The sequence below is a fragment of the Grammomys surdaster genome, unplaced genomic scaffold, assembly GCF_004785775.1.
Source record: "Grammomys surdaster isolate TR1022 unplaced genomic scaffold, NIH_TR_1.0 63, whole genome shotgun sequence".
NCBI lineage: Eukaryota > Metazoa > Chordata > Mammalia > Rodentia > Muridae > Grammomys > Grammomys surdaster.
This window is the reverse complement of record NW_021604565.1, coordinates 30807952-30833502: the sequence shown is the minus strand read 5'-3', so window position 1 is coordinate 30833502 and position 25551 is coordinate 30807952. Positions and strand designations below refer to the sequence as shown.

General features: G+C 40.9%; 2 protein-coding genes across 2 annotated transcripts in view; one reads left to right on the top strand and one right to left on the bottom strand.

The window, feature by feature from the left end:
• Positions 1-13122, top strand: part of Sntb1 (syntrophin beta 1) — a 242061-nt gene extending 228939 nt beyond the window's left edge. Inside the window, exons 5-7 of the mRNA XM_028766836.1 lie at positions 2385-2581; positions 7108-7298; positions 10112-13122. Coding sequence (XP_028622669.1) covers positions 2385-2581; positions 7108-7298; positions 10112-10204 — 481 coding nt within the window. The 3' untranslated portion in view covers positions 10205-13122. The remainder of the gene's footprint in view (positions 1-2384; positions 2582-7107; positions 7299-10111) is intronic.
• A 10851-nt stretch (positions 13123-23973) lies between these two features.
• Positions 23974-25551, bottom strand: part of Mtbp (MDM2 binding protein) — a 65009-nt gene continuing 63431 nt past the window's right edge. The window contains exons 21-22 of the mRNA XM_028767330.1: positions 24928-24993; positions 23974-24262 (exon numbers count right to left, since the gene is read on the bottom strand). Of these exons, the coding sequence (XP_028623163.1) occupies positions 24224-24262; positions 24928-24993 (105 nt within the window). The 3' untranslated portion in view covers positions 23974-24223. The remainder of the gene's footprint in view (positions 24263-24927; positions 24994-25551) is intronic.

Below are 25551 nucleotides of genomic sequence, written 5' to 3'. Positions count from 1 at the left end.
CCTCCCTCCCTCCCTCCCTCCCTCCTTCCCTCCCTTTCTCCCTCCCTGTCTCCCTCCCCCCCTCCCCCCTCTCTCCCCTCTCTTTCCTTCCTCTTCCTCCTCCTTCCCTCCCTCCCCCTCTCTCCTTCCCCCTCTCTCCATGACGACTATATATTTTTCCTTGGTTGTCTTCTGCCTCTATGATACAAAACCAGTAACCCCGAATTATGACCAATTTGAGGCCATTGATGAAAATTATTTAGGGACTAGAAAGTAAAAACAGCTTAGAACAGGCAAGACCTAAAGAAACCAGTTGTTATTGGATGCTGGCCATAACATAGAAGACACTGAACCAAATTCTTTAAAAAATTTTTAATATACATAACCCTAGTACTATGGGGCAGGAATTAAACTTATAAGTGTAAAGAATAAAAATATTTACTGAGTATGAGCCACACGCTGGTTTCTGAGCAAGTGATAGTAAATCAATAGTGTTAATTAGTTTTCACAATACTCCTTTATGAGGTAATGATTCTCTAAAACTTTTTCAATCTGTGGATATAAAATCAGTGACTTTCTGGCACAATATGTTATGTCTTCCAAACTTCTGTTACCTGTTCAGTTCAACCTGCAACCTGGCCTTTGAGCTCAACTAATCTTGATATTAAGATTTGAAAAGAGAATAAGACTATATTTCTTAAAGCAACTGAAACTTGAACACCTTTGGATCTGAAGATGCCTTGAAAAGCCAGATGAGGTAGCACAAGCTTGCAATCCTGGCCCTTGGGCAGGGTGGACATGAGATTCTTAGCCAACCATTCTGGCCTTCTTAGTGAACTTCAGGAGAGTGAGAGACCCTACCTCAAAAACAACAAGGTGGACAGTACCTTAGGAACAACTTCTGAGGTTGTCTCCTGATCTGCACACACACCTGAACACACATGTTCACCCATATGCATGTGTGTGTGCATCCGCATGCACGTACACACGTACATGTTCAATCCCTTCATGTACCCACATGCACAGCCATGTGCCTTCATGCATATTAGAGGCTACCTACCTACCTACCTACCTTCAGTGCTGGGAAGGCTATGAAATGAACCTCACAGTAAACAAACTTTTCAATAACTTATTTTCCCCTTGAAGCGACTTGGCAAACTCTTCCTCCCACCAATCTCCAGCCTTATAAATGAGAGAAAGCCCCTCAGAGTTACACAGGCTTCTTACTAGGAATCCCACAAGCTGTAATACGATTTCTGCCACTGCCTTTAATCTCTACTGTTTAGCATTACAGGGGGGAAATAAATTTCCTTACACATATTTTAACTCCCAAAGTATCAAACTCTTTGTCTAAGAAAACAGCCGGCCCAACAGGTGTCACCTGATATTTTCCTAGCAAATAGTAGTGTTGCTTTCCATATTAAAAGATAAGGATGAAAATGCAGATCCCCTGGAGAGAAATAACATTTATAAAATTACACTGGTGCTGCCTTGAGGATGATTGATATGAGAGCAACTCTGAAGAGGAAGTTGAAATGTCAAGCAGGAGAGAATGCACTTCCAGGGGACATGTGAGAAGCAGGAGCTGGTGGTGGCACTCGAAATACTTTGTTTTCTTACGTTTTAAGTCTGACCTTCTAGGGAATTATTTAATATAAAAGTCACATTTTATGCCAAGGGGATGCTCTAAAGTCGGTGTGAAAATCTTGTGTAGTTGAAAAACAATGCTTCCGAAAGTTCCTATAAATGCCCACCAAAGGGCAATCTCTACCCTTACCTCAGAAGTCTAACATTTCTAGGTCTTTCTCTGTCTTGAACAGATAAACGGATTGCTGCTTCTTCAGTGGAGTCCCCAGTGGTTTGCATGGCTGTAGGGCCTGTATGCATAACTCTATGCATGCCCAGAGGTGTGCTTAGCACAGCTAGATCCTACCAGCTATGAGATGTGACAAATTGAATCTCACACCCATTTAGTACAATAGATTCATTTTCCTTCCTTCTGCCCAGGCAGAAATATGCACATGTGTGCGGATGGAATTGGACTGGGGAGAATTGTATGCAGAATTCCACTCTTTTTTTTCTCATTGATTTATTTATCTATTCATTTATTATTTCTAAATAAGTATAGTTGGATTTTCACAGGTTATATCATATTATTTGAATCTTCTGCACATTTAACAAAATGCACAGTTCTTAAACGATCTTTAATCTCACTCCATCATAGGAGAGAAGATGATAAAAGCCACTGAAGAACAGTGGACATCTTTGATTTGAGGTTGCAATGAGTATTGCATCGGTTTGGGGCTTTTACTATGTGATGTGCCAAGTAGATTCTTTTAAAAAGACTCCTTTGGTGCTAATCTCTCTTCCTAACTCCTCTTTCCCCCCCAAACCCTTTTCTCTAGGCTGGTCCATTCGGGTCCAGGAAAAGGATCACCCCAGGCTGCTATGGATCTGTCCTTTGCAACACGAACTGGTACCAAGCAAGGAATTGAAACACATCTCTTCCGGGCAGAGATCAGCAGGGACCTCTCTCACTGGACGAGGAGCATAGTACAGGGGTGCCACAATTCAGCAGAGCTCACTGCTGAAATCACCACAGGTGAGTGCTGCCGCCTATGAGCTACCAATGTTCCACTAACACACAAGTACCAGGAAGATGAAACCCTAACTGCTCTGCCCCCAAAACTGTTTCTATTCCTTGTGTTATAAGGTATGTAAACTTATAGCTTTGAACTTCAGTGCTTCTCAATTAGGCATTGTTTGCCCTCCTAAAACATAACTGGAGGCTTTTGCTCTCTCCTCCCTCATCTCACCTTCATTGAAGAGAAACTGGTAACTTCCAATCCTCCCAATTATGGATGGCTTCCCAAAGGAAGGGGACTTGGGGGGTATAAACTAGTAGGGTTATTGGTTACCAACAATGGGAACAGAATCTGAGTGATGTATCGGAGACTAGTATTGGTACTAAACTGAGCTCAAAACTGGGGACACAGTCCATTAGAAATGACAGCAGAGAAAGGCATCTGAGTTGGGGGAAACAGAGCAGAAGGAAAATTCCAGAACCTCAGCAGAGTTCCCTCTATCCTTGGCACAAATGAAGGGGCAGAGACAGGTTAGAAGAAGTCTACTGTCAGAGAGAGTGCCCCAAAATGACTAAGAAGGGATACGTCTGTAAAAGGAGGGACTCTTCCATTCCATGTCATTTACTGCATCCCTACTCTATGCTAGATGGTTTTTCTTATAGTAAAAAACAACCCACTGTGTGTCCTAAATCAGTCAGTTGAAACAAAGCCAATATTGTTTAAATGAAATAAGATGAAATTAGAGATATTAATGTTATACTCTCCTGTTTGGTAGGACTTTTAATTTTGGTGTGTCTGTGTACATGTGTGTGGCGTATGTACATATATATGTATATGTGCAGGTGTGTATGTGTGTGTATGTGTGTGTATTCATGACCGTGCATGTGTGTGTATAAAACACACCATAAAATCATGTGAATTAGCTAAAGTGGACCCTGTATTTAACACAGTGTATACAGAACATCCTGTACAAAGCCATCAGCGTCTGTGATGCTGTTGGTTCTAGTCCCAAGCCCTAGTACAATTTCTAGTCCTGAGATCTACAGCGGACCTCTGTCCAGCCTCCTGCTGACACTTATAAATAGGGCATTCTGTGACAACTAAGCATCTCTTCATCCAGTCTCCCAGAAATTCTGAGTTCCTCACAGTCACCCCTTGTGGTACTCTATTTCCCCTCTCCTGTCACGCCACCTTGCATGTACATTTGTGGCTTTGAGGAGGCCGCAGAGGCTTGAGGTCACCCTTGGTCATTTTGAATAGCGACGGACCTGGACTCACATCCCTGCCCTGCCGTTTCTTCATCATTACATCATCTCTTTGTTTCTTCCACCCCCACAGCTATAATCAGAAAAACAGGATCCACTTCTGAGGGTCCTGTGAAAAAGAACTATTATCAGCCGCTTCTCTTAGAATTATTACCCAAGACCTGCACAGCCTAATGTAATAAGCTCAGTGAAGCTATCTAAATTTAAATTAATTAAAGCTTAATAATTTCCTCAGTTGTGTCATCTTGCCTGCTTCCTAGTCACATGTGCTAAAGAGCTACTTCCCAGGACGGTGTAAATCTCCGTTAAGCTCCACTGTGCCATGTGCTCTAGAGGATGAGGAGTCTCCACCAAACCGCTAGAAAGTTTGTACCAAGTTTTCCTGTACCAATAACAAAACACTAGTTTTGTACTTAGAGTCGTGGATAGCTGAGCCTCTCCTCACTCCAGAGATACAGATTCAGCACACAGTGGTGCATGAGAATTCTCTTACAACAGATCTAGGAAGAGATAATGCTACTGGGCCACGGGACACTGTTTGAGGAGAACTGCAGTAGGGTACCACCTCTCACATACCCAGAAGTACTCTAAAAGATGGGACACACAGTAGCATGTGATAGTGCTTTTTTTTTTTTCAAAAATATCTTTAAATATACAGTGGAATTTTGGCAGCAGTATACCCAAGATAGTCAGTGGTTTTTGCTTTATTTTTAAAGACAGGATGTCAGCATGTAGCCTAGGCATGCTTCAAACTCACAGTCTTACCAAATGCTGCGATTAGGTACATAGACCACCATGCTCATGCTTGGCTTGATGAATTTCTGTTAAAAATTATCTTAAAAGTAATTTGTGTCCCTAAACATTTCTTGTCATTGCTGATGACCCACTAGGGATGTTCCTGAAGGTTGTGCACCAGTGGTATCTGGTATGAAAGGCAGGCTCTGAACACAAAGTTGGAAGAGACACAAGCCACTCAAATGCTGAGTTTAATAAAGTTATAGGTGTATACCCGTGAGATTCAGACCCCAGGCAATGATTTAAGAAAGAATGAAGGCTTCCATGAGGATCTGGTTTGCTTTACACTCTATTTAGTGTGTAGACACTATCTCTCTCACTAGGAAAATCCCAAGGCTGGTGACATAGTAGCCAAAGGAGGATCACAACGAATTATGTAACCTGAGGTAGGAGGAGGGTAACAAGAGTTTTGACAGACGTGTCTAAAGGCACAACCCAGCTCCAGCGTCAGCAATGCTTTCAGACACTGGGCGAGAAAGACTTCTGTCTTTATCAGAGCTTCCTTTAACGTGGTCATGTGTTTAGTTTATCCCATGGAGATTGAGAACATCTTTGGAAAGTTGATTCCACCCAGTAAAGGCTGATACCATATGATGTTGGCTGGAATCAAAGCACACCACAGCTAATTCAGAATAACTAATTGCATAGCTTTAAAGTTCAAACTCGGGGAAAACATGAATAAAACTGTGCTTAGGACTTACTTACATTTGCTGCAGGTACAGGAAACAAAAATTTGCAGAAAGAGAAGGCTCAGGGTAGGAAGCCATTGCTACCTCTGTGACACTGTCCTTGGTTATCCTTGGACTGAGGGTGGGGATGGTGGAGATCTATCAGAGAAAACCTTTGAAAAAGATGAGCTCATAGTATAAGATGAAAAATACAGAAAGTCAGGGCAGGGGCACATGTGTTCATCAGAGCTCCATTTGAAAGGGCACCTCATTTTGTGGCCAGTCAAGATGCTATTTCTTCCTCCAAAATCTGAAGTGCTCCTCTACCCTATTGTCATTATCTGTCGTGAAATCATGAGAAGGGAAGACTGAGAAACTCACTGTCAACCTCCTGCCCTAAAGCCTTCTACATCCGAGTGCCAGAGCATGAAGAAAGGAACATGAAACAGAGGAGAAAGGACTTGAATTTTCAAAGCTAAACATCCCCAAGTGGTGATATTGTCTCCTCTCTGGGGTTTAGGTTTTTTAAGCCCTATAACATTAGTGAGATGTTTCTGCTTCTGTAGTCAGGGGTGGGATTTTATTCCATATATTTAAAAAGCAGAGCAGAGCGAAGGGTGACACCGAGTGGCTTCTCAACCAATGACACTATCTAGTGTGGCTCTCAGGATTCTCCCACCACCACCACCACCAAAGAATTTGTCCAGGCTTCTCGAAAATTTAGTTAGATGTAGATCAAGACCTGAGCCCACTGACCTGCAGAGACCTGTTAAATGTAGCATTTTATGAGGTAAACTAACCCCAGTCTGATCACTGATAGTCTTTTCTGGGAATCTTTGCTGAAGATATAAAGGATATATTTGTAGCCCTTCCTCAATAGGTGCTAGGGTGCTAGCGACTGCCCACTCCCTACCCCTGTAATAGGCTTAATGTACTGGATTCTTCTTAAGCAGAGAGGCTTCCAGGTAAAACTCCACACCAGGACTATTTACAAGGTTCATTCTCTGAACTGGAGGTTCCCTGTGCATGTCCTCCCATAACCTTCTGGACACCTCACAGATGGGGAGATGGAGTATCATTATTCAAGACAGGTGCCACATCATAGACCTGTCTGCAACAACACTTCCTGGACCCAGTCTTAGGGGAAATTAGAGGAACTGCCCTTTCAATTTCTGAAATAAACTTTGTTGGGCCTTTTTAAAAATGAAGGTAGATTATTTTTAAACTGCTCACTTCTGACCTCTTAAGCATGTTGTATGTATTAACTTTGGTAGCATAATAAGGGAGTGCTTGTTTCTTTCACCTGATAGCAGATATGAGTATTCATATATGCGTGCATGAATGTTTGCATATGTGTGTGTGTGTGTGCGTGCGTGCGTGCCTGTCTGTCTGTCTGTCTGTGTGTATCCATGCTGTTGATGTGGTGACAGTGATGATGATGATACAGAGGTGGCTTGCTTTATTTAAATAAAAGGGCTCTTGTTTCTGGCTGAAAGCCAGCCCCACCTGGCCATAGGATGTCATACATCTGGTTTTTATTGACATGCATGTTGTCAGAAGGCAAACTAAAGACCGCAAGTCAGAAAACAATCACTGAATCTCAATTCCCTATGACTGTTAACATCAATGTCAATTCAAGAAGTATGGGAACTATGTTCCTTTTTCTTTTTCTCTCTCTCTCACTTTAATAAGAAATCTGTGGCCAGACACTGGGTTGAAGAAAGTAAACCAGTGAAGTGACAGAGTAAATGAATAAAAGGCCAGATGGATTGATTTTGATTTTCACCGTGTCTCCTCCACCTCCCTCTCTCTCAGCCTGCACCTACAGAAACCAGGAATGCCGCTTGACCATACATTATGACAATGGATTTTCTATTTCCACTGAGCCTCAGGATGGTGCCTTTCCCAAGACAATCATACAGTCCCCTTACGAGAAGCTCAAAATGTCTTCAGATGATGGAGTCAGGATGCTCTATTTAGACTTTGGAGGCAAAGAAGGAGAGATTGTAAGTGTGCTTTTCTTGTGACCTCATGATTCCATTTGCTGCATTATGCATCACATCTGCACTGACTTGGGAATGGTAGACCGCCTTGCTACTTACTTAACACATTCTACTGATAGCACAGTGTCGGCAGGGTCCCGCTGCAGTTGGTCCTTGAAAAAGTGGGATTGAATTCTACAGCTTCAAACAGATCCAGCTATCTCTAGTTCCTTCCTTTGGTTTCATTTTTCATTTGAACATGACATAAATATTTGAATTTAGAGAAAGAATCTTTTATAAGGTTAGCAGTAAATTCTTACCAAACAGATTTCTCGGGTTTTTAAGGTCCCGTTCAATTTAAAGATGCTCTAAGCAGCTAATCTAACCTTGGCATTGTGTCAGGTGATAGGGATGAGGGCAGGTATGTAAAATAAGTATTGCCAGGGCAGAGAACTAAGGGCACTGGAGGGAATACACAGTAGATAGCATCGGAGGTGAGGGAGGGACAGACAAATAAGACTACCAAAGTTGGGAACTATCTGTCAGGCAATATTCACCCAAGTTAATGGTTAAGGTTACAGCCATACAGAACACTGGTGAACATAGTTCTTCTGTTTAAATTAATGATTTTCTATGGTCATTGTTCCCCTACCATAGTAAAGACATGTATGAAATCCATTTATCTAGCAGCTGACAATGGTACATTCTACCACTGGTAGGCAATAGTGGTCCATGGAATTTCTTAGAAAATGAAGCATCTCCCCTAAGGTGTCAAGTGCAGAACTGAAACCACACCCTTGACTTTGTAATAACTACTCTATCCAGCCATTGTGTCCATCACAATAGATTGGCTTCCTGTTCCAATAGGAACAGAGAAAATTTAAAACACATAAATTAGTCCCTAACTGAAAAAAAAAATCTAGTTGTTTTCAGTACTGGACCTGCACTCTATCCCCCTCTTTCCTATTCTTGCTTCTTTCCACAGGGTGTTAAGGTGTTTCTTCAGTAGGCTTTACTAGGAAGTATCTGGAAAGCGTTTTTGGAGCTCCCAGAAGCTTACTAGAGGAAAGGGCCATGTTCACAGGGTTAAAAGGTCTTTCACCTCAGACCGAGACATGTCACATGACCTCACTGACCTCAGTGCAAAACCAGGCTGTTGTTATGGATACTATTGGCAGAGGTGACCAAGTCCATTCCCTCAGGGGCTGGCAGTGGACCCTTACTCAATGTCTGAGAATTCTTTCTATTTTTCAATGGATTCTCAGAATTCCTATGGATTTTGCTTTTTATATTTCTGCATTCTAGTTCTTTATATGTAGCCTGAGACCATGACTGAGATGAGGTAGTGACGTGGACATCCCTGTCCTAAAACATGTCTCGTTTGTTACTAGTGGATCAGTCGTCCATTCGTGTACCTGTTCTTAAATGCAGCTACTTCATAGCAATGTGAAAACACACAAGAACCAGTCTTTTGTTTTATCCTTGCTTGAATCCAAGGCTATTTTGCTCCTTTCATTTCGTTGGATTCAAGTCACCCTGGCTATAAAATACAAAGATTGAGTCAGACAGTTTTTAATGTCAATATTCAAATTTGTGTCCATTTTTAGTGGCATGAGATATGGGCAATTAATCTACAGCTCTGACGTCACACAGACTTCAGTCCACATTTCATTATTGACTGTAAAAGCTGTGGTCTCATGAAGTTGAAAAAGATCTCTAGATCTTAGTTTTTCTATATGAAAAATGGGGACAATGACAACTGCTGCCTCTTAGGATTTCCACAGTGAAAGATTATCTTGATTGCATCAAAGGAGGTGGAAGGGTCCCCTCCATGCCGGGCCATGATCCTAGAGCAGCAGTACCCGTCCGCCCATGCATCCATCCCTGTGTCCTGACTCTGGATGCAGTGTTACCAGCCCAGCTGCCTTCAGTTTCCCACCACAAGGGATTCACCCCTGACTAAAGTACAGCCTAAGTTGCCTTTATAAAAATGCTTTCATCATGGCAACAATTACAAAAAATAGAAACCACGATACTGCTCTATAAAAAGTGATCTTCAGTTTGGTAAATATTATTGCATGTCACACTTTTCTTATCGCACAGAAGCACCACCATCAGAACAAAAGTTGCAGAAGGGAATCAGGAAATTTCCCAATTTTTTCTAAATTAGGTTAAGCGATAATACGATTTCTGAAGGTCTCTATGCCCTAGCCAGGCATCCTCTGGGTTGTGCAGGAGGCACACTGAGAAAGTTAGGACTTTAGACATCACCATCAGAGAGATGTATGTCCACAGTGGTTGAAGAGCAGAAGGTGGCAAAGACAGGGATACTTAGCATGAGCTCGGTAATCACGACTCACAAGACAGTTTCACATGCAGAATATATTTAATATTCTAATTACCTTGCATAATAGTAAGGCTGAGAAGAATTTTAAGTAAGCTGGCCAAGACTAGACATCTAAAACACTGTCAGAACCAAGAAACAAGCAACTTGAGCTGTGAAACATGAACAAACACCTGTCTGCTGTACCACACTTGGCATAAAATCACTAACGGGGAGCTGAAAATAAATGCTTTAGACATGAAGGATCCCATTAGTATTTATGGAATTATTATAGATAAACACATTAGAACTCCTTTTAGAAAAAAAACAGGTATGGGCAATGTAAGGAATAAGCTGGAAGAGTTATTTCCTTATGTGATTGAGAACAAAGGTTGGGGGACAGAGCTGCTCTAGTTAACTCCGCAGAAGCACAAGGGCATATAGAGTGGCTGTCACTATGCCCCACCAAGCACTCACTGAAGATCTCTGATGCTCTCTTCTTTCTCAATTTCAGCAACTGGACCTTCATTCCTGCCCCAAGCCGATCGTTTTCATCATCCATTCCTTTCTGTCTGCTAAGATAACACGACTGGGCTTGGTGGCCTGAACTGAGAGGTGACTTGACTTAGGAAAGGAAGCCTGCCGTGCCTCGGGACTGTGACATCAAGCAGTGTACCAGATGTAGCATGCACAGCCAGCTTCAGGTTTCAGGAGTTCCATGTAACATCCTAGGCTCCTCTATCGGTTTCAGAAACTTCAAGGGACAACTTAAAGAAAACACCACAGGGGATATCACAATAAAATTTCATAGAACAGAACAAAGAGGTGAGGACAGGTGAATATACGTGGCATATCTTTTAAATAATGACAGCCAAGGACACAGCCATTACAGCAGCATGGGAGGATCTTAATCACACCAGTTTCTAGGCAACTGGGTCACCCAGGTAAGCCAGAGCCGAGCAGATGAGAAATGGATAGTTATACCTGTTTATCTGCCCCTAGTAACAGCCCCTTGCTTCCCTGTGATTTATTTCCTGATTCAAGTTGAGCTAACTTTCATTGGTAAGAACAACAACAATACACACCTTTAAAAAAAAAAGAAGAATAATGAAGCAGCTGTTACTTCATTTCCTTAATGAGTTATTTTTCTGTTGGTCTAGAGTGATTCCAAAGTGTTCTCATTGGCATATGTTGAACAGGAATGACATAAAGCACTGGATACTAACCTGAGCTCTAAGCTGGCAGAATCTGAGCCAAGTGGACTGTTTGCATTGAAAAACTATCCTGAAGACTCATACAGACAAATGATGATTAATTCTGAAACTCCACTCCACACCCATGGATGCTGTCTCACACCAAAAACTGATACTCATATTTACAGAAATCAAATTCTGAGCAATTTTTAAAAAGATTGTCATTACACACACAGACACACATGCACACACACACACACACACACACACACACCACTGGTTACATAGTCGGAAGTCTGCATTTTATAGTTTTCAGTGGAAGTACCTTCCAGTGGTCCCAGCTTCTGTCTGATCTCGTGATGCCTAAGTAATGGAGAACATCTCTCAGTTCTTGATGATGCTATTTCACACATACAGAATCAGAGATATGATCAAATCTACAGATAGCATCTATATTAATTTTGGAATTCCAGGGGAATGATATAGTGGCTTAATATTTTTCTACAAGAGTATTTTGAAGCTTTATCTAGCCTATAAATACCTAATGCTTTTCATTTTTGCCTTTCAAGATCCAGTCACTAAAAAGTACACCCATTATTTGATTTTGGAGCTACTTTTCACCATTTTGGAGCTAATTTTCTCCGTGAAAATTAAGCCTAGAATTTATGAATTTTCAGTACTCGTTTTCCATGTAGTTTTTTTTTTTTTACACTAGCACATGCTCTGTGTTCTGCCTGTGCTGAAAGAGGCACAGTTTAGCAGATGCCTATGCAAAGCAAACCTGCCTAAAAGCCCAGGATTCAGCTTCCTCAGACCTGTGTGTGTTTATGGAGTTGCAGCTGCATTTTAAACCATCATTTCCCCAAAACACTTCCCATACAACACCATTTCCAAGGGACACGGAGCAGTGTTCTCAGATGGCGGGTTGGTAATAGGAGCTTGTTAATAAAAAACATTTGCAAAATAGCAACTTAAGATACGTTAGGCCCTTGTTGGATTTACTAGCCTCCTCAAAAATTCTGGTCTTCATGAGTCTTAGTCTTGAAGGTAGGGGTGAGGGTTCTATGCCTTGCACTTCTCTGTATTGGGGAATCTACAAAGCTAGTGGTTTTCGTAGGTAATGCTTGAGGAAATACCACCACAGGACATTGGCTTTTGGTTGGTTTCCTATTTTAAAAGGTTGAAGAGTGGAGGCCAGCTTCAAACCTATAGGAAAGTGTTGATGCATTTGTAAATTATACTGTACTCTTTCACACTATATATTTTCAGAGATCACTGGAATGTTGTTATACAAGAGAATTATACTTATGTATTGTAAATAACATGATACATATATTAATTCCAATAGTTTAATTCAACAATGTGTAATCTAAGGTGCTCGGTACTACATGAAGTTTGAGTTAATTACTCAAGTTGCAAAGATTCTATTATATATTTATAGACAAATTAAATTGACCATAGTTACAGATATTGTTTCTTTATTGCTTATGTTTTAGACTGCTCGATATCTGGGTAAGAGTCAACATAAACGGTCTTTTCCATTTTTAAAATTTTAATTTAAATATTTATATTTTAGGGAAAAGTATATTTGAATAAAATCAATGCATTTTCTGAAGTAAATTGAAATGTGTTGTTAGCAAGAAATAGAAAAATTTTACTGAGAGTTGTGTATATGAATGATTTTGTTCTCCTAATTAAAATATATGTCAGAGCGGCTATGATGAGTCAATTTTAAATATCCACTATTGTTTCTCAGCTTGGATTTTAAACATCATCTTTAAATAATGACCTAATAGTGTATTTTTTATCTTGTCTTAGGCGTTAGTGGATGACCCAGACTAAGTGTGGTCCATATCTTGGTTAGTGCATCAACTTAGTCATTTGGGAGAAATTGATTTTTTTTTTCTGATTTGCTTTGTTCTTAGTTCTGTGAAGTATGGAACCCATAATGCTTGTTCCTAAATGAAAACCAGGACAGATGAACAATCTTTACCTGGTAGATTCTTCCTCAGTTGCCAGACCGTGGATTCATTAGTCTGGTAATATGCCCATGTTTCTCATCTTATGGCCATTTCAAGAAGGCCAGAGGCATAGAGATGATGTCATCTTTTCCTAACATAGCTAAATAATAATAATTTTAAAAAATCAAACTATACAATTATTATGAACTACCCAGACAGAGGTATTTAATGAATGGCATCAATGAGGTATGAAAATGATTTTTGGGTGTATTGTGAGTTTTTTTTTCCAAATCTGCCTGTGTTTATAGCCCCCATGAATGTCATGTACAATTTATATATGAACTAAATAAATATTTGCCTCAGATCCCTAATGCATAAGCTTATATTTTAAATATATCATGCGATGAACTGACTGGATGGTGGTTTCATGATAGTCTCAGAGGACTGCGTGAGTGTGAAGAGAGACCATGTTACTTTCCTATCAAGATTGGTCTTAGAAGTGTTGATGAGGTAAACAAATACCACTAGCAATTCAGAATCCATTTAAAACACAATCGGTATTTTATGCAAGGTAGCAAATGTTGACAGACTCCTCAAAATATTAGTATTTATCCCCCAATCTTAATTTGAGTAGTTTCAGTTGGGTTTTCATCTACAATTTAGGGCTCTCATTTTTAACTAAAATGTGGCCCCTGCACCAAGCTCAAAACATTTCATCTCTCTGTCGTACCACAAATGATTTTTGTTGCAATTTCTTGCAATAAATATGATGGACTTGTATTCAGAGGGCATTGCATGAACTGAAACTTTAGTACTACTGAGATTATAGAACCATAGAGTCTGGGGTTTCAAAAGACCTAGAAGCTGTGAAGCATATTTCTGCACAGTTTATTCCAATGCTACCTCCTTCATGCATTAATAAGGTGTATGATCTGCTAGGAACACGGCAGTATGATGCTGACATTGGAAGCTGCATAGACACCAATTAAAACTTTTTTTAAAGTTCACACCACCCAAGCTGATCCCAGGCACACACTGTGTCCCAGGTGCTGAATTGTGGGCCACACTGACCTCATACCATATGCCGCTGCACTCAGGAACTCTTCTTGAACACTTTGGCATTGTGCATGCAGCCTGAAATTGAAATTTTTCAGCGTGAGGAGGATGCTCCTTATCTCGCCAGGCAGGCCCATTCATTTGCTGGCTGGCTAGAGCTGTTTGAAAGGTCTTGCATTTCTGGCACCAAAACTTCTATTTGTCTATCCTTCAGCCATGACCCCTGTTTTACCCTACAAAACACCGGAAGTCCGGTTTCTCTTCCACAGCAACATCCTATATACAGAGACAAGTCAAGGCTGACGGCAACTAACAAATGTAAAACATGTCGAAAAAAACTTTTAATTGTATGTTTGGGGTGGAGGTTGGGGGAAGAGACTAGGATTAAAACCTTCTGAGATTTCTAGTGTCGCAAATCAGAATAAAGCCAATAAATTGGCAATAAATTGGAGAACAAACATATAAAAATTTTAAAACATGTACCTTTTGACCATGAGCTAGGATTGTACAAGTGCACAAGATCTGACATAGACATATCGTCTTTGCAGCATTTGTAAGCAGTGGGAAAAGGAGTTATATCAATACAATATTATTGTACACTAATAGCTGGCACACTGATATGTTTCAACATTCTCCAACTCTCAGTGTTGGCATAGACAAAATCAGTAACATGGCAACAAGATTCAACTCTTCCCTGAGGTTCTCGTGAAGAGCTACAAACACCATCCTAGATATAATAGCTGGTTCTGCTTGACCTAAGGTTTCTGCTTAGAGCAAACTAGTTGCTTGCTCAAAAACATTGCCCCTTACTTCTGTCTCTCCACTGCTAGGCAACCAGAAGATGCATACCTGGCTTTCTATGTTCTTTTATCAGTCAATTCCAGACTTGGATCAAAAGCCACTATGTAGGGTGTACATAGGTCATGGCTTCTAAGAAATTTCTAAAAGAAACAGCCTTCCTTCCCTGGGAAAGCATAAACAAAGGTCTTAAGAACAAACCAAACTCTGATTCTACTAAGGTTCAACCCAGGAATGATGAGCTTCTTGAACTTACAGAAGATTATTTGTGAAACTTCTTACAGGAATGACCCTGAGAAAATCTTCACCCGGCCTGGATAATGACTGCCCCATACCCACATCAATGGTGTTTCTTCCATAGTGAACCTTTCCCAACCCACATGCTCTAGTACCTTCCTATCCCAAGGTTACTTGCAATTAGAACAAAATTGCAAACAAATAGCAAGAAGGTGCAAGGGGATTGGATGGAGGCTCAGGTGAGTGTCCAATGAAGCTCCCCGTATCCTTCTTATGACAGACTCTTGCAGGTAGGCATGGCTGCTCTTATGAGAATGGGAGCTGTTTTGCACAGAGGATAGCACTTGAAAACACTGAGAGAAACAAAAACTGTAGGGAACTTAAATCTGAGAGGGCAAATGAAAGGTCACAGTATGGAGAAACTAAGCAGGTAATGCTTGATATCTTCCTCTCTGTGTTCTTGGCTGTGATGGGGCTAAAACATTCAACATCCATCCTGAGACAACCCATCTGATGAAGGATATCTGGTCGCTGTTGAATGACTGGCTGTCTGTTTTATCCTTGCCTCAAGTTTTGTTTTCTAGTGAACTTGATTCAAGAGCATTATTAATTTCACTCACAACATCAAACAGAAAACTAAGTGTTAAGAGTAACTGGGCTATATATGGCAAGACTCTCTCTCTCACTGTCTCTCTCTGTCTCTCTCTGTCTCTCTCTGTCTCTCTCTGTCTCTCTCTCTGTCTCTCTCTCTCTCTTTCTCTCTCTCTCACACACACACACACACACACACACACACACACACAGACACACACACACACAAAATAAGTAAAACAAAATAAGAAGGGTGCTTGGGTCTGAACATGGAGGGATACTGGAAACATGGAGAAGATATTCCTGCTAGAAAAAGGCTATCTGGATGGGAACATTATAAAAATGTAATAGGCCCTGATATAAATTATGACTGGGAAATGGGTGCAGGGATCATAGGTATGACTTACGCTCTTCAATGTTACATGAACTTCTTAAATGTGCACCTGAAAATTGTTTTTTTAAGGGCTCTTTCTGTGGATAAGATTCTGAGAATGATAAATATTATTTTTAGGCTGTTTATATAAAATTTTGAATAATAGAACTATTTGAAAATGGGATCATAGATCAATTATTTTACCTACAGTACTCTAAATGACACTAAATTTGATTTCACTCGGGAGAGCAAGTTTAGTAGTTCATTAAAATGATTAAACCATGTCCACAGAGGGTACAGCATTACATCTAAATGATAACAGAAAAAAAACAGTGGAAACATCTCTTTTGGCTCCTCCTCCTCCTCCTCCTCCTCCTCCTCCTCTTCCTCCTCCTCCTCTTCTTTTTCCTTTTCTTGCATCTAAGACTCCATAGAGAGGACATTGACCAGTGTTACAGCAGCAGCGAGGAGAGCAAAAGGGGTTAGGGATATGGGAAGACAGCTATCTTGGTGAGGACAAACGAAGGCTAGAGGAACTGATGTGAAATCAGACCATCTATAGCTTTTTGGCTGGGTGAGGAAAAGGCACGCTAAACACAAACCCTTTCAGGATGACTCCAGTCTTAGGCAGGGACTGCCTTACTCTCACGCTTGGCCTGAAGGCTGCAATTCTTTCTGGGCTTGGACCGGGGCCTAGGAATGTTGAAAGAAAAGAAAGCCAGTTATATTTTTAGCAACTTTTACTTACAATTCTTGGATGAATAAAGCTTATTTTTCTCACAAGAACCCAAAGGCATTGAATGACCAAGAAAGACCTTCAATAATGCCTCATTAATTGTAGCTGTTCTGCTTTATAATCACCATCTGTACAGCAGTGGGGGATGGGGATGGGAATTGCTTCCTCTATAAGCTTTCTGGGTCTTACAGCAAAGCAAAACAATCCAAAAGAGAAAGCCATTCCTTCTTTCTTCAGTTGTAGTCTTGATAAGTGAAGTCTCTGCCACCTTCCTCCTTTCGTAGTTCATTAGTAGAAGTGAGTGAGACCTAAGGTTTGTCTACAAGGAGTTGCCTTACAACCCGGGAGCTTGGCACAGCAAAAGGCATCACTGTTTACTACTATGTAGCTTAATGAGGCTGGTCCACCCCTCCCTCTGTTGTTTAGATGCTTGGGCTCACTTATGTGGCTGTATTTGGATGGGGCATTACCCTGGGTGGGGAGTTACTTAATGCTGCATACACAGGTCTGCAGCTGCTGCTGGCTATCCCACAGGTACCTTGTGGTACTCCATATGACCTTCCTCATGTGCTCAGGATTAGCTTCCAAGGAGAGCAGAACAGAAGTTACAAGGTCCTAAAATTCTAGGTTCCAGCTCACAGTAGTCATTGATATTTACTACCTGCTTAGATGCAGAGATTAGGGATATGAAAACCATCTACGTAGATGGAAAGACCCAAGGCTTTGTGGAACTATTTCATGTTCTGCACTCTTTCCTCCAGGCAAAGTCATTTTCATTCTTTCTCTAAACAAAAACGTATACAGTAAAAAGGCCAACGCAACCTCTGTCCTCCAGACTCTTCAGGCAATGGCTTTGTTCTGCATACCATCATCACACAGCATCACATCATCCATCCTTGGGCCCTGTGGCTCTCTGCTTTCCCAAGGAAAAGCAGCATCAATGTCAACTTCCCGTTCTAAAGAATGGGAACTTCCAGCAAGTGAGTCTCCAGCAGCGGAAGTCTAAGGTCTGTTTATACCTTCCCCTCTTTCATGCACCTATCAAGGTCATTCAGTTGCAAAGCTTAGTAAGCATGGCCAAGTGGCCATCTGGGCTCTTCTGGAGCACAGCCCCAGAGTAGATGCAGCCCCTCTTTGCCCCTTGTCTCATGACATTTTGTTCCTATTAACAGTGTTTGCTAGAGCTCCCTACAGATTGCCTGGGTAGTCACAAATCTTCCCGTGTGCCCGCTTTCTGGTTTATTTCAAATATTGTTGACCACTTTTTATTTTTAGATATTTTTCTGGGTCATTCAAAAAAGGAAAAAGAAAAGCTATGAGAAGAACCCAGTAGCTAAGTAGAATTTGAACTGTGGAAGGATAATGTGATGGTTTACACAAGAAATGTCTCCCCTACTCTGGGGCATTTGAATATTTGGTCTCCAGTTGGTGGTTCTGTTTGGGGAGGTTTATGTGGGTCAGTCTTGCTGAGGGACACGCATTAGAGGGACAGGCTTTGTAAAGCACGTGCTGCTCCCAATTCACTCTCTCTGTTCTTGTTCCTGCTGAAGATGTGAGCTTGCTGCTTTGTGTTCCCGCTGCCAGGCCTGCCACTTGCTGCCAGTACTCACCAGGCACAACGGACTCTTACCCTCTATATCTGTAAACCCGAAGCAGCTCTTCTACAATTTGTCTTGGTCATGTGCTATCACACAGCAACAGAAGAGTAACTAAGGCTGACGAGGATGGTTTGTAACTCCCCTTCCAGTGCAGCCCAGATGAGGAGGATCCAGTCAGAACCTCTTTGCTCTGAATGTAGGCCAGTCCTTGAGGCATACAGGCCAAGCCCTCAGGTACATAGTACAGAGATGAGGTTGGTAATCAAAACTTTAGACAGCAGTTTCTTTGAGCAGTGGGCATGACTGAAAAAGCTTTCACATCCCAAGTCTTGTACAGACACAGTGAATGGGAGCTCTTGGGTCTACAGAGAGAGATCCATCCAGCCTTTCTGATGCTTCTCAGAGTTCCACCTCACCCTATCACACAGTCTCATCCCTGAAGTTCATGCAGCCTGCAGCTACAGACACCTTCAGAAGCTTTTCTTGCTGGTGATGGGTAGAAACTACAGGCACACAGTTAAGAACATGAAAGCTGTTGACGGATTTCTGTTTCACATCGGTTCATTGGTGCTGTTTCTTGAGGGTGCTGTGGTTTGTATGTGTTTGTGCCTTCATCCCTTGAGAGAGTTCCTGCGTTGAGACCTTGGTCCTTGTTATGGGGCTGATGTGGTGTGAGCTTTAGAAGGTGAAGTTTGGTTAGAAGTCCTCAGGTCAGGAGGTAATGCCCACAGAGGTGTTAATGGAGTTCTCCCAGGATCCCCGAGTTACTGCTCTCTAGAGAGCTGCTGTGACAAAGGGCAAGCCTAGTGTAATTGCTCAAGCTCTTGTCTAGCGATGTGACCTTTCCACACATGCTGTTGCCTCTGACGTGCCATTCCGAACGATGCCCTTATCAGATCCTGATTCAGATGCCATGCCCTTGAATGTCCAGAACTGTGAGCCAGATAAACCTTTCTTAGTAAAGTTACTCAGTTTCACATCTTTCGTTACAGGAATGAAAGGGCCAACGAGGAGAGCAAGAACTGGCTGGATACTAGCAGCTTGCTATGGCCCAACCTAATGCAGTAGAAAGCACACAGTGTAATCAAGGACATTGAATCAAGGGGTTCTGGGCATACAAGATAGAAACTTTCTAAAGGCATTGGCATTAAGAAAGGAAATCAAGGCACAGTGGCTTTCATGAGCTAAAGCCTTAGAGAATACTTAGCACCCAAATTGTACCTCATGCTACATCTGCAAGAGCAGCCCTGTACTTCGTAGCAGTGGGAGAAATGATTTAAGTATGATGTGCATGTTGTATTTACACAATGAGAGTTTCAATGCCACCCGGGACAGAAGCTTATGGGACCATTACTGCACACGTCTATCATTATACAGCACACGAATGACAGCTTGCTGAGCTGTTTGGTGAATGTATAAACCAGTGAACCACCACATATTCAGGACCTAGGACACTTACACCACTGGTCCTAGTCAATTACTCCAACATCTGAGTGTTGCACCTCATTTCTAAGGTTGTAGTCTACCATGCCCAGATAGCTCCTCTGAGCTCAGTGCGAAATGGAGAACTCCCTTTTCTTAGAGAAACATCCTCTTCCCTCCCTGATCTCGGGGAGCACAACCCCAGTCTTCTACCTGAGGAATGTCACATAGTCCTTGGCAAATCTACAAGCACAACACCCTTCCCCAACAACCTGCCCAGTAAGTACCTAGGATTTCTGGAATGCCTCTCCATATCAATAAGCATTCACAGGACTTTAAACTCCAGCCAATGAAACTTCATCCTAAGAAGAACCCCTTCCCAATCTCCAAGGTCCATATATAGCCCTGGCTCACCCTGATCAAGTGTGTGCATACAAGCTGACCCCGATAAAGATATGCACGCAAGCTAAGATCTTCTGAGAGAGCTGTTTCTACACCCTGAGAGGGAGGAAACGGAAAATGTGGGACCACACGAAAAGTCCCAGCATGCATACCACAGTGAGCCCAGGAAACGACTTAGTTTTCTGCAATCATTTTCATAATTTCATATTTTTAACATTTTCTTTTTATTCTAATACTTTTAGAGTAATTCATATTGCAGCCTGTTGCAGGAGTTTATTTCTTAATATTGGAGAATAGTATTTCATTGTTGAAGCTTTTGTTAGTTTGCTTATCCATATTTCGTATTTGAAATTACTGAGAACCAAACTGGTATACATATCCTAACTCAAATCCTTGTATACGCCTTAGTTTTTCTTGGGTTTAAAAACTACTATAAACTTAGCTTTATGGGAAGTAGTAAATTTTTTTCCATTCCTGCCAACAGCATTAAGATTTCCAATTGTGACACACAGTCACAGTATGGTATTGACAGTTTTAAAATTTCATCCCTTTTTGAGGGTATATACAGCCTTAATTTGTATTTGATTAATGATGTTAATTTAAACATCTTTACATGGCTTACCTCCATTCTGATGTCTTCTTTTGCAAAGTGATTTTCTCAAAATTTTTGAACATTCAGAAAAAAAAAAAACCTGGTTTATATCTTATTAAGTCCTGAGAGTTTCTTCTATATTGTACTCAATTTCTCCCTGATTATAGTATTTTTCCAAAAGCAGAACATTTAAGCTCTAAAACAGCTCTAAAATAATCTAATTGGTTGGATTTTATGCTTTCTGTGTCCTTTCTAGGAAAGCCTTGTTTTATCCAGAAGTGAAGGTTTTTAGTTTCTTCTGAATGTATTATGGTTTTAAATACAGGACTATGATCCGGATGGCTAATATTTATGTATTATGTGAGGTCATTCACAGTATATCATTTATGTTTCCATATAGTAGGTATATAGGTCAAATGAATATTTGCATATGGTATGAGGTCACTCATGGTACATCTTGAATATTTCCATAAGGAGAAATATTCATCTTTCCAAGTTCTGTGTTTCTCAAAGAAAAGAGTGGCACGTGGGGAACCTTTAAGCAGGATGTCTCGATCTCCATCGAAAGTCTTGAGGTAGCAAATCCTTTGGCTTTGTGGTTGTTGATAAGAATATTTGCTAGTGGAGGATATGGCGTCTGAAGTAGCCACTTCCTGTAGTCAGACAGGACTCTCAGTGGAAGGATAAGGACAGCAAGCCACCCAAAAAAAAACTTTAAAAATGTGTACTGCCTACAAGGTATACAAGACAAAGTTGGAGCAGAATCTGAAGGAATGGCCAACCAAATGAATGGATGAAATTGAGACACATCCCATGGGCAAGAACCAGTCCCTGATACTCTTAATGATACCTTGTTATACTTGCAGACAGGAGCCTAGCATAACTGTCCTCTGAGAGGCTCCACCCAGCAGCCAATGGAGAGAGGTGCAGAGACCTACAACCAAACACTGGATGGAGCTTGTGGAATCAGTCTTATGGAAGTGTTGAGGGAAGGATTTAAGGACCCAGAGGGGATGGAAACCCAACAGGAAGACCAACAGAGTCAAATAACATAGGCCCCTGGGGGCTCCCAATGGCTGAATAACCAACCAAAGAGCAAGCATGGACTGGACCTAGGCCCCCCATACATATGTGGCAGATGTGCAGCTTGTCTTCGTGTGAGTCCCCTAAGAACTGAAGCACAGGCTGTCCCTGAACCTGTTGCCTGTCTATGGATCCCATACCCCTAACTGGTCTGCCTTGTCTGGCCTCAGTGGGATAGGATGTGACTAGGCCCGCAGTGACTTGATGTGCCAGGGTTGGGGGGATACCTGGAGGTAGGGGGAGCTACCCCTTTTCAGAGGAGGGGAGGGAGAAATGGGGGAAGAACTATATGTGGAGGGACTGGGAGTAGAGGAGAGTGAATATTGGTATGTAAAGTAAACAAATAAATTAATAAAAAGAATACTTTATATATTAAGTAATTGTAATAAGTCATTAATCCAACATACTTTTGTTTATGCATTTGCTTTTTATTAGTCAGTCGAGCATAATTTACGTTTGCCAAGTTTCAAATAGCATTACAAAAGTTTATTCAAAATCCTGAAACTACACATACTCAAAGAAATATTAAAAGTGCTAACACCTTATAGCTTTTCCTCAAAGTTGAATATGTATTTCAAATTTTTATATTACCATTAATACATATGCTTATTTTAAAAACTTATGTACTGGCATATACTGATTATAGGTAGTGTTGGCCTTCATAAAGACATATAGTCTTATTAAGTAGGAGAAAACTAGGATCTGTAAAAGAAAAGAAAATGCTGTGTATGCCAACTTGAGTGAAACCATAAAGTGTGGTTTAAAGAATCAAATCTGCCTCTGGCTTTGTAACTTCTAAGAGGGACTATTTACCTCATCTGTCAGTAGTAGGACACATGTAAAATATTTAGCACCATATCCCATAGAACCTAACTAAATATTCATTAGTATCACCCTCCATGATGCCTATGAAGCTGGGACTAGTTTCTACTTTTAGGCTTGAAAACTGAGGCCATAAAAGTTTTCACTTCTATGGCTATTATTGTTTCTAGATAAACTTTTCCAAGTTGCCTTTGTTAACCCATTGCTCTGTGGGACTACCTAGTACCTTTTACCTTGTAAATTTCTATTAGTCTGTTGAACACATTTACACCCCAAAAGTCTATTGCTAGAGAATATTTTAAAAGATAATTTTGCTGATCAAAGAGAATCTTTAAAATATTCCCTCATTCTTTGCAATATCCCATGATGTAAAAAGTTTAGATAAAAGGGGAGAATTTAAAATTAGTAGCTTCAAAGAATATCCATAAACATTTTTTGAAATAGCTTGGTTTCCAGAAGAGCAAACAATACACACATTGAGCAAACTTTGAGAAGTGGAAGAGACTGCAAAGAAAAAAACCCAGCAACTTATTCCAGAAAAGCTGAAGATTTCTTTCTTTTTTTTTTTTTATTAGATATTTTTTTTATTTCCATTTCAAATGCTATCCCCTTTCCCAGTTACTCCCCTTACCGGGAAACTCCCTATCCCATTCCCTCTCTCCCTGCTTCTATGAGGGTGCTCCCCCACCCACATACCCATTAACACCTCCCCGCCCTAACATTCTGCTTCCCTGGGGCATCGAGCCTTCACAGACCAAGGGCCTCTCCTCCCATTGATGCCTGACAAGGCCATCCTCTGCTACATATGCAGCTGGAGCCATAGGTCCCTCTGTGTATACTCCTTGGTTAGTGATTTAGTCCCTGGAAGCTCTGGGGTATCTGGTTGGTTGTTATTGTTGTTCTTCCTATGGGGTTGCAAACCCCTTCAGCTCCTTCAGTCCTTTCTCTAACTCCTCCATTGGGGACCCCATGCTCTAAACACCAAAGAAAATGAAAAAGCCCAACGCTCTCAATATGTAAAAATTCTTCTAAACCAACAAGCAAAAGTTAGAGTGTTCAGAATTAAAAAGAGCAGAACCTGGGAATAAATAATATAAATGTTGCTAACGTGTTTTCAAACTCACTTTCACTAGTTTCAGTCTTCAGAGAAAGTGGAGAGGAATTCTGCCAGTACAAGCACAAGCAGAATGTACAAGGCTTAAAACCCATACATTTTACCTCTCAGAAGTTGTGATTCCATAGTCAGTGATACACTGGGCACAGGCAGCAGGTGTGGCAGCTCTTACAGCAGAAGCTGAACCGAAAGTAGGAAGCAGAGAGCACACTCAAAGCCTCAAAGTCACATACAGTGACACATTTCCTCCACAAAGGAACCCCCTGAGCTTCTCCAAACAGGACCACCGTGTGAGGACCAAGTTCCAAATGCCAGAGCTTGTGGAGAACATTCTAATTCACACCACCACAGGCAGCAGCTCAAGCAGGCACACTAATAAGGACATGCAATCCAAGAAGTAACGAAATATTACTGTTTATTGAACAATTAAATAACCAAGAGTTAAAACATTTAAAATACATAAAAAAATAACATAGTTTAAAATATTGTAAAAATAAGTGCATTAGTTAAAAATACTTTAACTGAGTGTCACCAAACTATATAAATACAGGACACTGGGGATCCTCTTTACAAATGCAGCGTCTATTCTTTGAGTGAGGCTTACAGTAGGCTGTGCACGGGTTTCTAAGGGAAGGAAGGTGGGGTGGTTTACTTCTTGCTCATCTTCTCCACCACCCATTCGATCACCTGGGGAAGAAAACAGATACACGATTATAGAATCACCCTGTGCAGAATACACATGGTAAAGAGCTCCCTAAGGCTTCAAAACTACGCTGCCCTCCCTCCGGGGCACCTCACTTCCCTTACCCCCCACATATTAAAACATATATATTAAGCCTCAACTGCTTTTTTTTCCAACAAAACCTTCAAAGATTGCACAGAAAATGTAAAATAAAAAGACAACATTCAGTCTTTATACTTAAAGATATTTTATTTTCCAAATAAAGGGCATGTTGAGCCCCACATGCAAAGCTGAGTCCTGTGAGTGTCCTCAATGGGCCAGACAATGGCTCAAGCCACTTTTTTACCGTTATTTGAAAGTACCTTTGGAAATGGTCATTCAAAAAGAGTTAAACAGCTAATCAAAATAGAGCATTTTTTCCTAGTTCTTTGAATTAGTTTTTTCATTTTTCTCTTTTAATATCAATTAAGAAAACCTTTTTTGATAAAACTATCTATTAAATGTTATTACACTTTGCCTGAATAAGTCTATTGTTAAATATCAAGGATATTTCAGAAGGGTGGAGTTGAAACAAACCATCTCTATTTTTACCATAAGTGTAACAGCAGAACAGCAACCCTGAAACAAAATCCCAATTTAATGGAACGTGGCTTTTTTGAGAATTGCTTACCTGCACCACATTGTTGTTGGCTGTTTTCTTCATTTCTTCAAAGAGACCCCTTGATGTTTTCAGATCCTAGACATTAATGAAACACGGCATTTGGAGCCTTGTTTATTATATTACCAACAGCTCGTTATAAGTGAACTTGAGATTATCCTAAAGAATTCTTCAAGTGCTACTGCAATTAAGAAAGTATTGCCCAGAATCAATGTAGTAACAGGGTCTCACCCTGAAATATAGAAATTCTCTCACCAAACACGGAGAGACAGACAGACAGACAGACAGACAGACAGACACACACACACACACACACACACACACACACACATATACACTATCCCACATCCCAGTGCTGGCCCATGCTCACCCTCACACTGGACCACTGATGCTTTAGTACTTGGGAAATAAATATCTGGTTTCTACTAATTGTTCAAATATGTATTTTTTTCCTTCTTCTTTTTTAGCTATTTCATTCCACCACAAAGAGGAGTAAATCTATAGTCTTACTGTATAAAATATGGTAAGATGAGATTTAGCTCAGTGGCAGAGCACCTGTGTGCCATGTACAAAATCTTGAGGTCAATTCACAGAAGGGGCGGGGGGTACAGACAGAGGAGGTGGAGAATATATCAA